The sequence below is a fragment of the Phyllostomus discolor genome, chromosome 3 (genome assembly GCF_004126475.2).
Source record: "Phyllostomus discolor isolate MPI-MPIP mPhyDis1 chromosome 3, mPhyDis1.pri.v3, whole genome shotgun sequence".
NCBI classification, from domain to species: Eukaryota; Metazoa; Chordata; class Mammalia; order Chiroptera; family Phyllostomidae; genus Phyllostomus; species Phyllostomus discolor.
In genome coordinates, this window is record NC_040905.2 from 122,665,012 (window position 1) to 122,678,947 (window position 13,936).

Sequence of the window (13,936 nt, forward strand, 5' to 3'; positions counted from 1 at the left end):
ACATAGTATCCACTGGCACCTCCAAGACCAGGCCAATACCTTTAGCATGGCTCCTCAGCCACACATACACAATTCTGGAAACTCAGAATTAAAAGTACCTTCAACACCCAGGAAAACAGGAGAGCCAGTAAACTGCAGACCAGCAGGATGAATTAAACAGGCATTAATGAAAATATAAGCGATCTCTCACCCTAAAATTTGCTTTACATACTTATATATTACCCAAGTCTGAAAAAAACCACGCTAAAACTTTAACATGGGTTATATTTGAGTGGTAGAAGCATGATTTTGTCTTTATGCTTATATGTTTGATTCTTTCCCCACTAACATGTGCTCATTCTCCTTGTGTAATAGCAAACTCTTCTTTAAGATATTTAAAGATCAGAGTTTTCAATTTTAAAAAACTATGCTGTGATAAAGACTTAAATGTAAAATAACATTTAGGATTTGCTTTTAAAACTCTAGCCAAAAAAGAGATGAAGTGGAATAAATAAAAATATAGGCAAATAACTATTGAAAATGGATGATAAATACATGAAGAAGGTTCATCATACAGTTCTCTGTACCTTTTTTTTTAAAGATTTTATTTACTTATTTGTAGAGAGAGGGAAAGGGAGGAAGAAAGAGAGGGAGAGAAACATCAATGTGTGGTTGCATCTCAAGCACCCCAGTAGGGAACCTGGCCCACAACTCAGGCACATGCCCTGACTGGGAATCAAACCAGCATTCCTTTGGTTCACAGGCTGGCGCTCAATCCACTGAGCCGCAACAGCCTAGGCCTGTACTTTTGGGTAAGTTTAAAAATTTCCAGTGTAAGAAGTTTTAAAATATGTTTTCTGTCCAAAAAGTAAAGGCAAAAGAAGAAAAAAAGCAATCATTAAAATAATGCTGTTACATGATAGCCCAAAGCACAAATATCCAAGTTCAGACTGACATAATCAAATAAATACATGGGAGAGAAGTGACAGTTCTTCCTTACAGAATTCCAGTGACTAAATATAGAAGGAGCAAGGAGAGAGAAACATCACTGTCAGAATACCATGGTTAAAATCGCCACTGGCAAGATCCGCCATGACTGCTAAAATCAGTGGGCAAAGTCTGAGGAGAAACACACAGTCTCAAAGTAACTGGACAAGGCATGTTTTAATTACAAAGGAAAAAATAATGACTGCTAAGCCAATCAAACACCAACATAAAAGAAATGTCAATAGTTAACACCAAAAGAAAAAAAGGGAATCCTTAAAATAATAAAAGTAAATGAACTTATATATTAAATTGATATATACTGAATTGATGCTATATCCACAGAGAAAAAAGTATTTCAAGTGATTTTTTTTCACGCTACATATGTTTAGTGAAATCTTTTTCAAGGACGGATAGAACTGCAAGAAAATAAAACATCATGTTGAAAAATGTATGTATATTAATGTAAAGAAACAAGATTTTCAGCTTAAGAAAAAAATACAAATATAAAATCAAAGTAAAAATCCTATAACTTTATATTTGAATCACACACTTAATAATTACCCCCAAAAAAGTAGTTACTTCACAGTGGGAAAAAAAGATTGTTATAAACACAAAATTATATCAACATTAAATTTCCTGAACTTGATAACTGTGCCATGTGCTGGGGTTCTGTAAAAGAATCTTTGTTTTGGGGAAATAGATGTTGAAATATTAAGTTGTAAAGGACAGGATACATACAACTTACTCACAAATAATTCAGAAGAAAGAGAGGAAGGGAGAAAGGGGAATGATGAAGCAAATGTGAATTGTGGCCCTGGCTGGTGTGGCTCAGTGGATTGAGCACTGGCCTCTAGACTGAAAGGCTGCCAGTTCAATTCCCAATCAGGGCACAAGCCTGGGTTGCAGGCCAGGTCCCCAGCTGGGGGCGTGGCAACCAACCACTGTTTCTCTCACTCATCATGTTTCTCTCCCTCTTTTTCTCCCTGCTTTCTTTTTTAAAAGAGTTTATTCATTTATTTTTAGAGAGGGAAGGGAGGGAGAAAGAGAGAGAGAGAGAAACATCAATGTGCAGTTGCTGGGGGCTGTGGCCTGCAACCCAGGCATGTGCCCTGACTGAGAATGGAACCTGTGATGCCTGGTTCGTAGCCGGTGCTCAACCCACTGATAAATAAAATCTTTTAAAAAAATGTGAATGTGGAGCCGAATGAAGTGGATATATATGGAGGTTTCATCTACTCTCACACCTATTCCTAAGTTTGAAATATATATAACATGTTAAATAAAATGTTGACAAGACATGAATTGGAAATATTACCGTAAAGTCAAGATCCACCCCCCCATGTTATGTATTTCCTAAGTCTGTCCTCTGAAGAGACCTAGAAATGACAATAACCTAATAAGTGGCAAGTAGTTTTATAAGATGCCCATCCTTTTAAAGAGAGGCACACTGCAATTTATAGAGGTAAAATGGTAAGGTATCTGGGATTAACTTCAAAAATGTCAAAGGAACAAAAAAAGAGGATGAAGTGCATGTGACAGAATCTTAATAACTTGAATCTGATGGGTATGTGAGAATACACTGTCCTAAATTCTCTGAATATTTGAAAATTTTTATATTTTCTCAACGAACCATACAAGAGTGATGTTAAGAATGTTTTTGAATACGAATTTTTCAGGTGGGGCATTCAGTTCACTCTCCTCCTTCTGGGCCTAATAGGTCTGACTCAGACTTGTTAAGGTCTGTCTTTCCTGACATTTTGCCATGGGAGGGTGGGGCAAGAGACTCAGGACCATGGCCTGTCCTACTATATACCTGAGCTCAGGGGCCATCCACCCACACATCTTAAAGCCTAGGCTCTTTGTGTGTGCGTGTGAAGGGTCTGTTGTCTACTCAAACCTTGCTTACCTTTATTGAGGACTGAGAGAGGCTTCCGGTTGCTGGGGTCCAGGCTGCTGGGAGCAATGGAAAACCTGGGTGGAATGGTGAGGCAGGTGATGGGGAGACGGGCGGGGATATAGCCAGAGGTAAAAAACTCGTCATTGAGTAGCTCATGGATGGTGGGACGGGCAGTGGGGTCAGTCTGAAGCATCTTCTGGATGAGGGAGGCAGCCACGGGATTGATGTGCTGGAGCAGTGAGAGAAGAGTCATAAGCAGAATGTGACAGCACCTCAAATGCAGTGCTGTACAAGGAGCTGCAGGCCCACCCCACGTGCAGCCCCCTGGTGTCAAATAGACCCCAATCAGTCACTGCAAACAATGCCAAGTTCCCCACTATCAGCTTTGCTGAGTTGACAAGTATCAAACTCCGTTGTGAGAATGGTTATTTCGCCTTCCTCTTCAAAGTCAAGCTCAATTCGAGGTTATTTTGTCCCAGTTTGCTGCTGCACAATTCAAGTTGCTCTCCACTAAAATAGCACTTAAGAACACAGGCTTTGGGGTCACAGACCTGGTTTAAGTCCCAATTCTGCTGTTAATACCGCTGTGACCAATATCTTCATCTATCAAATGGGGACGGGGCACCAAGCCTGGTGAGAAGACTCCATGGGATACAGACCTAGCACAAGTCAAATGCATAGTAACAGCCTAGCACTAACGCTGCACTCAGTATGTGCCAGGAAAGTATCCTAAGCATGTCATATATATTCACTCATTTAGTCCTCACAAAAAATATCTAAGGGGTGGAGATCTCTATTACCACCCTTCTCTTGCAAATGAGGAAACTGAGGCACAGAGAGGTTAAGTGCCTAAGAATACATACCTACTAAGTGGTACAGCCAGCACCCACACTGATGACAGCCTAGCTGCACTCAAGGACCCACACTCTGAACCACTCCACACTGGGTCCGTCTGACAGTTAACGACTATCATTATGGGATCAGGGCTCTCTGGCTGCACACAAGGCAAAAACGTGAAAGCGGCCATGTGCAAGGCTTGCTTTCAATGCATTTGTGCTAGTCATGAGAAAATGCACACCACTTTGGACTCACAGTGATCCATGACTATGAGCGCTTCCTGTGTGCAAGGCACTGTGTGAGTGCTGCCCTCCATTTCACAGACAGGGAATCACAGCTCAGAAGATCCAGGCCACCTGCCCAGCTACATCAAGACAGTCCACTGCCAAAGCTTAAGTAGCACTTCTACTTCTGCCTACTTCCTTCCCACTTTTTTTGGTGTTTGTTTTTTATACATCTTCTGGGTAATCTACCCAACCTTTGAAATCTAAGAACTCTCACCCTGGAAAAGAAAATGCTTTTGTGCACATATGTCTAGTTCTATATGTAGTTTCAGACATGAACTCTCTAAGGTTCTGAGGCTACCCAAGGTGTGGGGTTGACCTATCTCTGTGTCCCCAGGTTCTAGCTAAGCTCAGTAAATAGCTTTGTGGGGGAGGTGAACAAAATGTATTAAATTTTCATTTAAGTGTTTTTAGTCACCTTGGGAATATTGTACTCATTCTTCTTGATCCGGAGATAGGTCTCTTTTAGGCAAGATGTCTCAAAAGGTGGTTTGCCCACTAACAAGGTATACCTGTAAGCACAAGGTGGGATTTGGCTCAAGGCTATCAGCCAAAACACAGATGCAGGAGGAATCATCTCAGGGCCAGAACAAAAGCCAGGCATCCTCTGGATACTCACTCTGTCCCTGAGGACACTTCCCAAGCCCACTGAGCAGCCCCAGGAACCAGGACACTGGTAGAGAGATTCCTCAACAGATTACAGGTGATGAGAACAGGATTCTTATGGGCAATTTTCTAGGACCCCAGAGGCCATCATCCAATATAGAACAAGTCAAAGTGGGGGCTAACCTGCTCCTGCAGAGGCAGCTCTGCATTTACTAGTTCTGTACTTAAAGCCTGAAGTTTTCATTTGAAATAGCTCTATTGAAAAGAAGTATGAAGGCCATTGCCACAACTCAAGCCCTCTGCCCACCACCCAGCTCTGATGGCCTTGACCAGGACAAACGGCAGGCACCTCCTCCTGCCAGCTCTAACTCCTAGCCTAAGTCCTCCCACCCAATGCCACTTTCTAGATCAGTGGTTCTAAAACTTTTGTGCATGAGAATCAGCCAGAAATCTGGTTAAAATCCAGATTCTGATTCGGCAGTCTGAATCCTAAGGGTTCTGTAATTCTAACAGGTTCCTCAGTGATGATGATGTTGCTGACCTGTAGACCACACTTTGAGTAATATGAGGCCCAGGCTGCAGGAATCCTACAGGATACACCAGTGACAAGAAAATATAGGAAATTAGGCTGTTTTTAGGCTGGTTGTCCTCTCGAGCAGCCTTTTCACAGGCAGCCAGTTAACAGGTAAGATGTCCAAAAGAGCCCCTGCAGAGGACAGGTGGATCTTCCAACTTACATGATACACCCAATGGACCACACATCCACCTCAAAACTGTGCCCTTTCTTGCTCAGCACCTCAGGAGCTATGTAATTAGGAGTTCCACACAGGGTCTTCTTCCGTTCCCCATCATATTCGACTTTGGTTGCCAGTCCAAAATCCCCTGGGCGAGAGGAAGGAAGATGGATACTCAGATGCTAGCTTCTGCCATCTGTCAATGCAGACAACTTGATTCAGGTTTGACCACTGAAAACTAGGGTCATCTGATCCCTCAAGCTCTAGTCCTTGTATGCAGCAAGGCCTACCTAGGAATCCTCTCACCCTGCTGGCCCAAGGAGCGGGCCTCCTGATGATCCTCCTAGCCCCTCCCCTTAGACAGGGGGACTAGGCTTCTAAAAGAGAATTGACAGGGGTAGAGAAACTCAGGGATCAAGCAAGTCAACTTCAAGACTGCTACAGGCAAGTTTGTGAGGTAACAGGGAGGAGCTGGGGCTGTGGCAAACCACAGGGATTCAATATGGAACAGCTGCCTTTCACCCTAGCAAGGAGCTGCCCTGAGGGAATGCTGTCCCTGTACCACTGGAGTCTCCAATAGTTTAAAAGGAGTTTCAAATATAAAAAAAGAAAACTCATTTAAATTAGTTTTAAAAATATTTTGTAAGAAATAACAAGTGTTGGAGAGAATGTGGACAAAAGGGAACCCTTATCCACTGCTGATGGGAATGCACACTGGTGCAGCCACTATAGAAAACAATATGGAGTTTCTTCAAAAAATTAATAGAGGTACCAAATGGCCCAGCAATCCCTCTTCTGGGTATCTACCCCCAAAACTTGAAAATACTTATTTTTAAAGACATGTACCCCTATATTCATTGCAATATTACTCACAGTAGCTAAGACATGGGAACAACCTAAATGTCCTTTAACGAATAACTGAATAAAGAAAGATGTGGCACACATATAAAATGGAATACTACGGGGCCATAAAAAGGATGAAATACTGCCATTTACGACAACATAGATGGATCTTGAAAGTACCATACTAAGTAGAATATGTCAGATGGAAGAGGACAAGAACCATTTGATTTCACTCATATCTGGGATGCAAAACACAAAGCAATAAACAAACAAAACAAGTTCATAAACACAGACCATAGAATGGTGGTTACCAGAGAGGAAGGGGGATGGAAGACAGATGAGGAGTAAAGGGTGTCAAATATATGATGATGGAAAGAGACTAGGCTCTGGGTAGTGAGTACACAATACACTGAAACTTAAGAGAAGTAATCAACAGCCCAGCCTTCCTACTCTTCTTCCTTCCTCCCCAATCTCCTTCCTATTTCCCCTCTCCCAATCTCCTCTTTATTCCCACTTCTTTGTTGTATTAGGAACCCCTGCAGAACCAGCACCTCACCTATTTTCACCTCCAGATCCTCGTTCAGGAAGAGGTTGCCTAGCTTGAGGTCCCGGTGAATGACCCGGTTTCGGTGCAGGTACTGGCAGCCAAGGACGATCTGACGCAGATAGTAGCGGGCCTCAGGCTCAGTCAATGCTTTCCTCCGTTTGTGCAGCTCCAAGAGAGACTGGGTAGGGGTAAAAGAGAGGAAAGAGGAAGAAAGGAGTAGGGAGCGAGCGGCGCTCGATACTCGAGTCCAAGGGTGAAAGCGGTATCATTAGGTAAAAGCAGCTCAGAACTGACGCTCCCGCTCCCCTCATACCCACTGCCGGCCCCTACCCTCCACCCCCGCCATTTTTTCTCCAGGACAATTAGGATCCGGGCTCTCCCATAAACCTGGCACTCCCGTTTTCTACCAGCTCCTTCCAAGGCCCCTGACCAGGAACTCCTGTCAGCCCCACTCCCTAAGCTCAAAGTCCCCAGTACCCCCTTCCCTTGCTTTTTCGCAGCACCAGATCCCTTTCCTGAACCTCCTAAGTCTGCCTCCAACCAGCCTCTCCCTGACCCAACCCCAATCCGGAACCGCCAGGTCCATGGCACCCCTTCCCAAGGACTCCACCCTTAGCAACTCCGGAAGCCCTAGCGTCCATTACCAGAGTTCTCCTCCGATCCACCCCCCCCACCCCACCCTCTGTCCAACACCCAGCGTCCAGGAGCCAACTTCCCTAGCAGCAAGAGGACTCGGGCTTCACTTAACCGAAACCCCCTCCCCTCGCAGCTCCAAGCTCTGTTCAAGTACTTTCACACCCCTAACTCGAGGTTGCCGGCACCTCCTTTCTAGCAGTTCCGAGCCCTGGGCTCCCCTTCACCAGCAACTCCGGGTCCGGCGACTCCAACCCCCGCCCCTGGGCAGCTCCAGCCCCCCAGCCCCCGCCCCCGACACTCACTCTCCGGCGGCAGAGCTCCAATACCACGAACACGAAGTCGTTGTCCTCGAAAAAGCCGTGGAAGCCTACGACATGCTGGTGGGAGAGGCTGCGGTGAATGGATATCTCCATGGACATCTTCTCCTTCTGGTGCGGCTTAAGCAGCAGCGACTTAGGCACGATCTTGCCAGCGAACACCTCCTTAGTGTCCGCGTCCGAGATCTCGAAGCACTTGGCAAAGCCGCCCTTCCCCAGAAAGCGGCCCCGCAAATAGCGCCGTCGACTGCGTGGGTCTACTAGGACCTCCGGGATCTCCTTCCCCGGCGGGGCAGCCGCCGGGGGCCCCGGAGCTGCAGCGCCGGGCCCCCCGGCTTTCCCTGGGTCGGCTGATGCCCGCGCCAGCTTCCCTACTGTTGCTGCCGTGCTCATGTTCCCGGAGTTGCTCAGTGGCCCTCCCGAGTCTAGGTAGAGGTTTGACACCGCTCAGCTCCTCCTCGAATTCAAACGCGGCGCCGGGAACGTTACAAAAGCCTACGCGCCACTGATTGGCCGCGGGGATTTAAAATCCAAACCCGCCCGCCGCGCGGCACTCTGGGTGCGCTAGGCACCGCAGCCGCCTTAACACATTACGTAGCAGGTAGGCTGGGGAAGGGGCGGGGGGATTTGATTGACAGGAACTCATGAACTGCAGACACGTGGGATGCCTGGGAAATGAGGAGTGCCAGAGCTGGAGTTCCGGGTTTCTTCTCCTCTCAGCTGCCCGGGAAGTACCTCGTTTCACTAAGCTTTCCTTAACACCTTCCTCCACTTCCACCCCGCCTTCTAAAATATAAACTCAGAATAGAGAGCCGGCAGCGCCAAGAGACAGCTTGGGAGAACCTTAGAACACGCCTCCAATGTTACTAGCTCTCTTCTGAGATACCCCCAATACACTAAAATCTAAGTAAAACAGGATGCTTGCGAAGAATTTCCAAATTCATGTCAAGGTCCCTATTCCTTTTCCTTCAAATAACACCTGCTCCTGTGCCCCTCTGGCTTACAGAGCACCGCTACCAAAACTATGGTCCAGGGATCGCCACCATTACCATCACCTGGGAGCTTGTTAGACAAGCAACTTTTCAGGTCCTGCTGCAGACCTCCTGAGAATTTGCCTTTCAGCGTGACTACCCAGGTGATTCCTACACATACTGAAGCTTGAGAAGCTCCATACCAGTGTCTTGCTTGCTCACTGTTGTTTTTTCCAGTGCTTAAAAAAGTATACCCTCAGTATTTCGTCAGAGGGAGAGATGGAAGAGTGCATGGCAAACTGGCAGGCCAAGGCCAAATCTGCCCTGCAGGGTTGTTTAGTTTGACTCCCCTTTTCAAAATTTGGATTCATTTAAAGCACTTCAGAATCAAGACAGGTCGCACAAAATTCAGATCTGTGGCTTTCCCTGAAAAGCAAAACAAAACTAGCAGTTCTGGCAACACTATGCCTGCATACTTCCCCAGTTTGTCAAAGTTCCCAGATGTCAACCCCCCCCCCCCGCCCCCCACCTTTGTCTATTTGCCTGTCTTCTGTAGATACTTGAATGGCAAGCCTGGAGTGGCAAAATAGCTAAGTTAGAAACCCTTTCTCTGTTCCCATGTTGCCCTACCCTGTTTTTGATAGAGTCCAGCAAAAATCTCACCACATTGTCAGTATCTCTTTACCCGCCTTTCAATAAACTGAGAGACAATAATGATGTCTTTCCTACCCCATGTTCCAGGCTCCCACTGCAATGCCCGGTAAAAAGGAGGAACAAATGTTTGCTGAATAAAAGGGAGGGGTTTTTTAATTATTATTTTTTATCCCTGTGGTATAGTCTTCTATTTTATGTTTATTGACATTGATTTTACAGAGAGAAAAAGTATACAGATCATAATTGTACAGCTCAGTGACTTCTCACAAACTAAACACACCCCATATAAACAGTACCCAGACTGAGAGACACTACTGATACCCCAGAAGTCCCCATCATGCTTTGTGTTGGGGGTCCCCAAGACTACCCCACCCAGTTCAATGATTCACTAGGAGACTCACATACTCAGCATATAAGCCTACTCATGGCCAAATATGATTTATTATAGAGAAAGGCTGTGAAGAAGAAATCAGCCAGGGGAAATTTCAGGTGCACAGAGCAAAGTCCAAAGGAAACCAGGAGCAAGCGTCCTAGAGTTCTCTCCCAGTGAAGTCACACAGGACACACTTAATTCCTCCAGCAATGAGTTGTGACCACACCAGCAAAATATCATCTAATAGGGAAGCTGATTAGAGACTGACTGCCCAGGGCTTTCACTGGGGGCTGGTCATGTAGACACTCTCTGCCTAGCACATAACAAATTCAGAATTCCCAGAAGAAAAGCAGATATTTAACATAAGCACACTGCACACAGTTTAGGCATAGCAAGCCACGCATCACTTAGTGAATGATGAGAAGCTTCCCAAAGCCCAAGTACCCAGTGGCCAGCTAAGTGCCAACCTTGCAAATAGGCCTTTCTAAAGTGAGCGGTTTCAGGTCTGCTTTATTAACTCCTTTCTACATAGTGTAGCCTTGGCCCAGGCTTCTTTACAGCAAAGTTATTATCAGTAGGACCCCCACACAAAAAGATGAAACCAATCTGCAGGACTGATCTCAGCTATATCTATTAGGGGACCTGGATTTAGCCAGTTAAAGTAAAATGACTTCCATTAACCATAAAAGTCTACCTAAGAAAGCCAGGTAGCCTCCTCCTCAGTTTCTGTCTGACACGTTTTTACCTGGCCCAAGGTATCAACTCAAGTCCAGCACAGCTATGGGATGCAAGTTAAGTTGACCTGAAGCCTTCTAGGGCTGAGCCAGAGTGGTGGTGGGCAGACAATACAACACCAGGGGGCATATGTGGGCTCCCTGAAAATGAGTTTACAATGTTAGGGTGCCCCAAGCAGAACAGACATTAGTCAAGCAGTGGAGGTTAATAGCACTCCCAGTGTAGCCTTCTACTTTGAGACCTCCTGCCCTAGAGTTCCCAGACTGGTATGAAAAACTGGTCCAGTCCTTGTTTTTCAAGGGACTGCCTGAAGGGAGTCCATTCCAAACAGTGTTGCATGTCCATACCAGTTATCCATCTTGTGAGCTTGGATGGCACTTGAAGGCATTCTGATGGAGAGTGCAGAAGGCTCCTCTGTTGTCATAGTCAGTGCTGCCAGGTGTGACCACAGGCTCAGCAGTCTAAACTCAAAGTACTTGCAGGGCATGGCAAGGCAGCAGTGGAAAGCTTTCAGGAAGAGGGAAAGACTCCCGGACTAGTTCTGACAAACAAAGATGAGAAATGCCCTTCCCATTCCCAAGTCTCCCTAGGTACTAGCTTTTTGCTTTTCTCCACTGTCACAAAATCAGTACGCCCCACCAATCAACAAGCCTAACTTCACATTTTATTTATTTATTTTTTGGTTCTGCAAACTGTTTCCTTTTCAATTTAACAATGCACCATAAACATTCTTCTATGCAATGGATGAAAATATGCTACTGAAACATAGAGTGCTACAGTTGGATACTGAGAATGACACCTAAAGCAAAGTATAAGCATAAAATTAAAGCCCTGGGCCTGGCAAATGCCTGCCAGGGGCACTACACAAAAGGAATGTCTCCAAAGCCCCTTTGTGGGGCCTTATAGCCACCCCTGAGTTCCCTTGAACCCCTTGGGTAGAATGGGTCCTGTAAACTTTTGTGTGTCCACATAACCGCCCCCAACCCCCCACCAATTTCTGTCTGGTTTGCTTCATCTCATCTTCTACCCTAGCCATCTCATCAAATTCTCTTACCACCTCCTAACTGTTCAAGGACATATTGTATATGGCCTCTTTGTGTTTCCTGAGGCACTGAGCCAGCCCCTTGTTGGTTTTTCTTTTGGCTTTCCTGGTACATCATCCCCAGCTGGGCATGCTTTCCTGCAGCCCTTCATCCAATAGCTGGGTTTCTTTCTTCCTTTGGCTCTCTGGTTTTCCTCCAGTCACTGGCTTTCCCTCTTCTTTTGGCTTTCCTTCCTTCTCTTCTAGTACTTCATCTAGTATCTTCTGTCTTTCCCTTGTTTTCTATTTTTCCCTCATTTTCTAACTTTTCCTTGTCTTCCACAGTATGAGCTACTCTGGCTTTTCAGCACACTGAGGCTTTTCTCTGTTTTCCATCTTTCCTTCATTCTCAGGCATTCCATTTTCACTGCAGAATTTTTCCATGTTGAGATGTCCCCCCACCCTTTTCCTGTCCTGCAGGAATTCTGGACAGGTTCCTCCTTTTCTAGCCTACCAAGTGCTGAGAACAAAGACACACAGACCTTTTTCCTCTCAGTACCTGTTCCTTCTCACCCATTCCAGTGTTCCTCAGGCAGCGATGAAGAAGTCCCTTGCACTGACCTGAAAGAACCTGGAGCAACAATTAGGAGTTCGCAGATGGCTCAGAGCCCAACCACAGCAAAGGGAATACATTTTAAAAATCATCTCTTACTGTCATCTAGTCCTTTCATCTGGAAGGATTGTACATAGAGGAATAAAAGCCCTTAACCAGAGCCCTGGTTGGGTAGCTCAGTTTGTGAGAATATTACCCTGATACATCAAGATTGCGGGTTCAGTCCTCCATCAGAGCACATACAAGAAGCAAACAATGAATGGTAAAATAAGTGGAACAACAAATTGATGTTTTCTTTCTCTCTCTTCCCCTCTCTCCTTAAAATCAATAAAATTTTTTAAAAAATTTAAGCATTTAACCAGATAAGATATATTCAGGAACTGGTGAGGATGTGTTATGGACTAAAATGTCTTCACTCAAAATTAGTATGCTAAAGCCCCTAATCCTCAGTACCTTAGAACATGACTACAGTTGAAGAGAGGGCCTTTAAAGAGGTGATTAACGTAAAATGGAGTCATTAAGATGGGCCCTAATCCAAAATGTCGAGTGTCCTTATAAGAGGAGATTAGGGCACAGACAACACAAAGGGATGACCACGTGAAGACACAGCATAAACGCAGACCTCTGCAAGCCAAAGAGAGAGGCCTCAGGAGGAAACAAACCCTGCTGACAACTTGATCTTGGACTTCTGACCTCCAGAACTGTAAGGAAATAAATCTCTGTTGTTTAAGCCACCCTCTCTGTAGTATTTAATAGCAGCCCTAGCAGATTAATAGAGGATGAAATTCTAATTTTCAAAAATTTCAAAAGGGGTCTACATAACTTCCTACGCCTTTTATCCACATAGCACCGTAGGAAAGATGAATCCCTTTCTAGAGACAGCTATATTTGAATAATCAACCTACCTTACGTCCTCAGGTGTCTGTACCAGGGAAAAGTGCAGAGGTAGAGTCAGGATATCAGCCCACTGTGGCAAATTGCAGCAATCCAGAAAGCTGAAGAGTGCCATACCGGCCCCCCCACGTACCCCCCCCCCCCCACACACACACCCACAGAAGGCCCAGAGGCTGATCTGTCAAAAGCAGATGGAGGAGTCACAGTCCCTATTATGTGCCCTCCCCCAACCGGCAGCTTTTCCCGGGGAACACATGTTAGGATGCAATTAGCCTCTGATCAGAGATAAAAAGCTGGTCAGCAGCTTAATTTTAGATGGTCCCTTCTGAGAGCAAGCCCTTTTCTATGGCATTTGTATGTGACCCAGAAGGTCCAGCCAGCATCCACGACTCATGTTTTCATAATTCAGAGTTCCACAGATGGGACCCTAAGTCTCCAGTCGTTCCGAGGTCTGAGTCCTGTTCATGGAGCCTGGGTCTGCTTTCAATCCAGCACATCTCCTGTTGAAGCTGAAAAGGCATACCCAGCTAGTCTGTTTTCAGCTTCTAGTCAGGTCCCAGCAATCAGGATCAGTGAATTTGCAATTCCTATTGAGCCAGCTGCTTTTTCCGGCAGCAGCAAAGATATGCTGCAGTGCTATATAACCATGGTCCAAATTTAAGTGACAAGCACAACTTCCTTTTCATCTTGTCCATCTTAGAGTCCAAACTGATCCACTCAAAAATATGCACACCAAAATGGACAGTCAGCAGCCAATATGTGTCAGATATTTGATTTCAGCAAGAGCTTATTACCAATTTAACTGCCTTTTCAAATTCTAAATGTGTAGTTCCATCCAGAGATTGCCTCTCTTTTAATGTGTTGAAAGATCCAGAGGCTCCAACAGACACAAATCCTAGCAATGATCATCAGTTACAGAGACTTATTCTGGTTCCAATTAGAATTTAAATTCCAATTCATTAGTGACAAAGAGGAAGAAAGTTTTATCCCACCAACACCTTCTTAATT

General features: G+C 45.3%; 1 protein-coding gene and 1 pseudogene across 1 annotated transcript in view; both read right to left on the reverse strand.

The window, feature by feature from the left end:
• The window catches only part of PLK1 (polo like kinase 1), a 12,112-nt gene extending 2,816 nt beyond the window's left edge, over nt 1-9,296 (reverse strand). Inside the window, exons 1-5 of the mRNA XM_028521703.2 lie at nt 7,653-9,296; nt 6,724-6,892; nt 5,328-5,472; nt 4,403-4,496; nt 2,873-3,092 (exon numbers count right to left, since the gene is read on the reverse strand). Of these exons, the coding sequence (XP_028377504.1) occupies nt 2,873-3,092; nt 4,403-4,496; nt 5,328-5,472; nt 6,724-6,892; nt 7,653-8,060 (1,036 nt within the window). The 5' untranslated portion in view covers nt 8,061-9,296. The remainder of the gene's footprint in view (nt 1-2,872; nt 3,093-4,402; nt 4,497-5,327; nt 5,473-6,723; nt 6,893-7,652) is intronic.
• Nucleotides 9,297-10,948: 1,652 nt separating this feature from the next.
• On the reverse strand, nt 10,949-11,877 carry LOC114504444 (annotated as a pseudogene).
• Nucleotides 11,878-13,936: the final 2,059 nt, after the last annotated feature.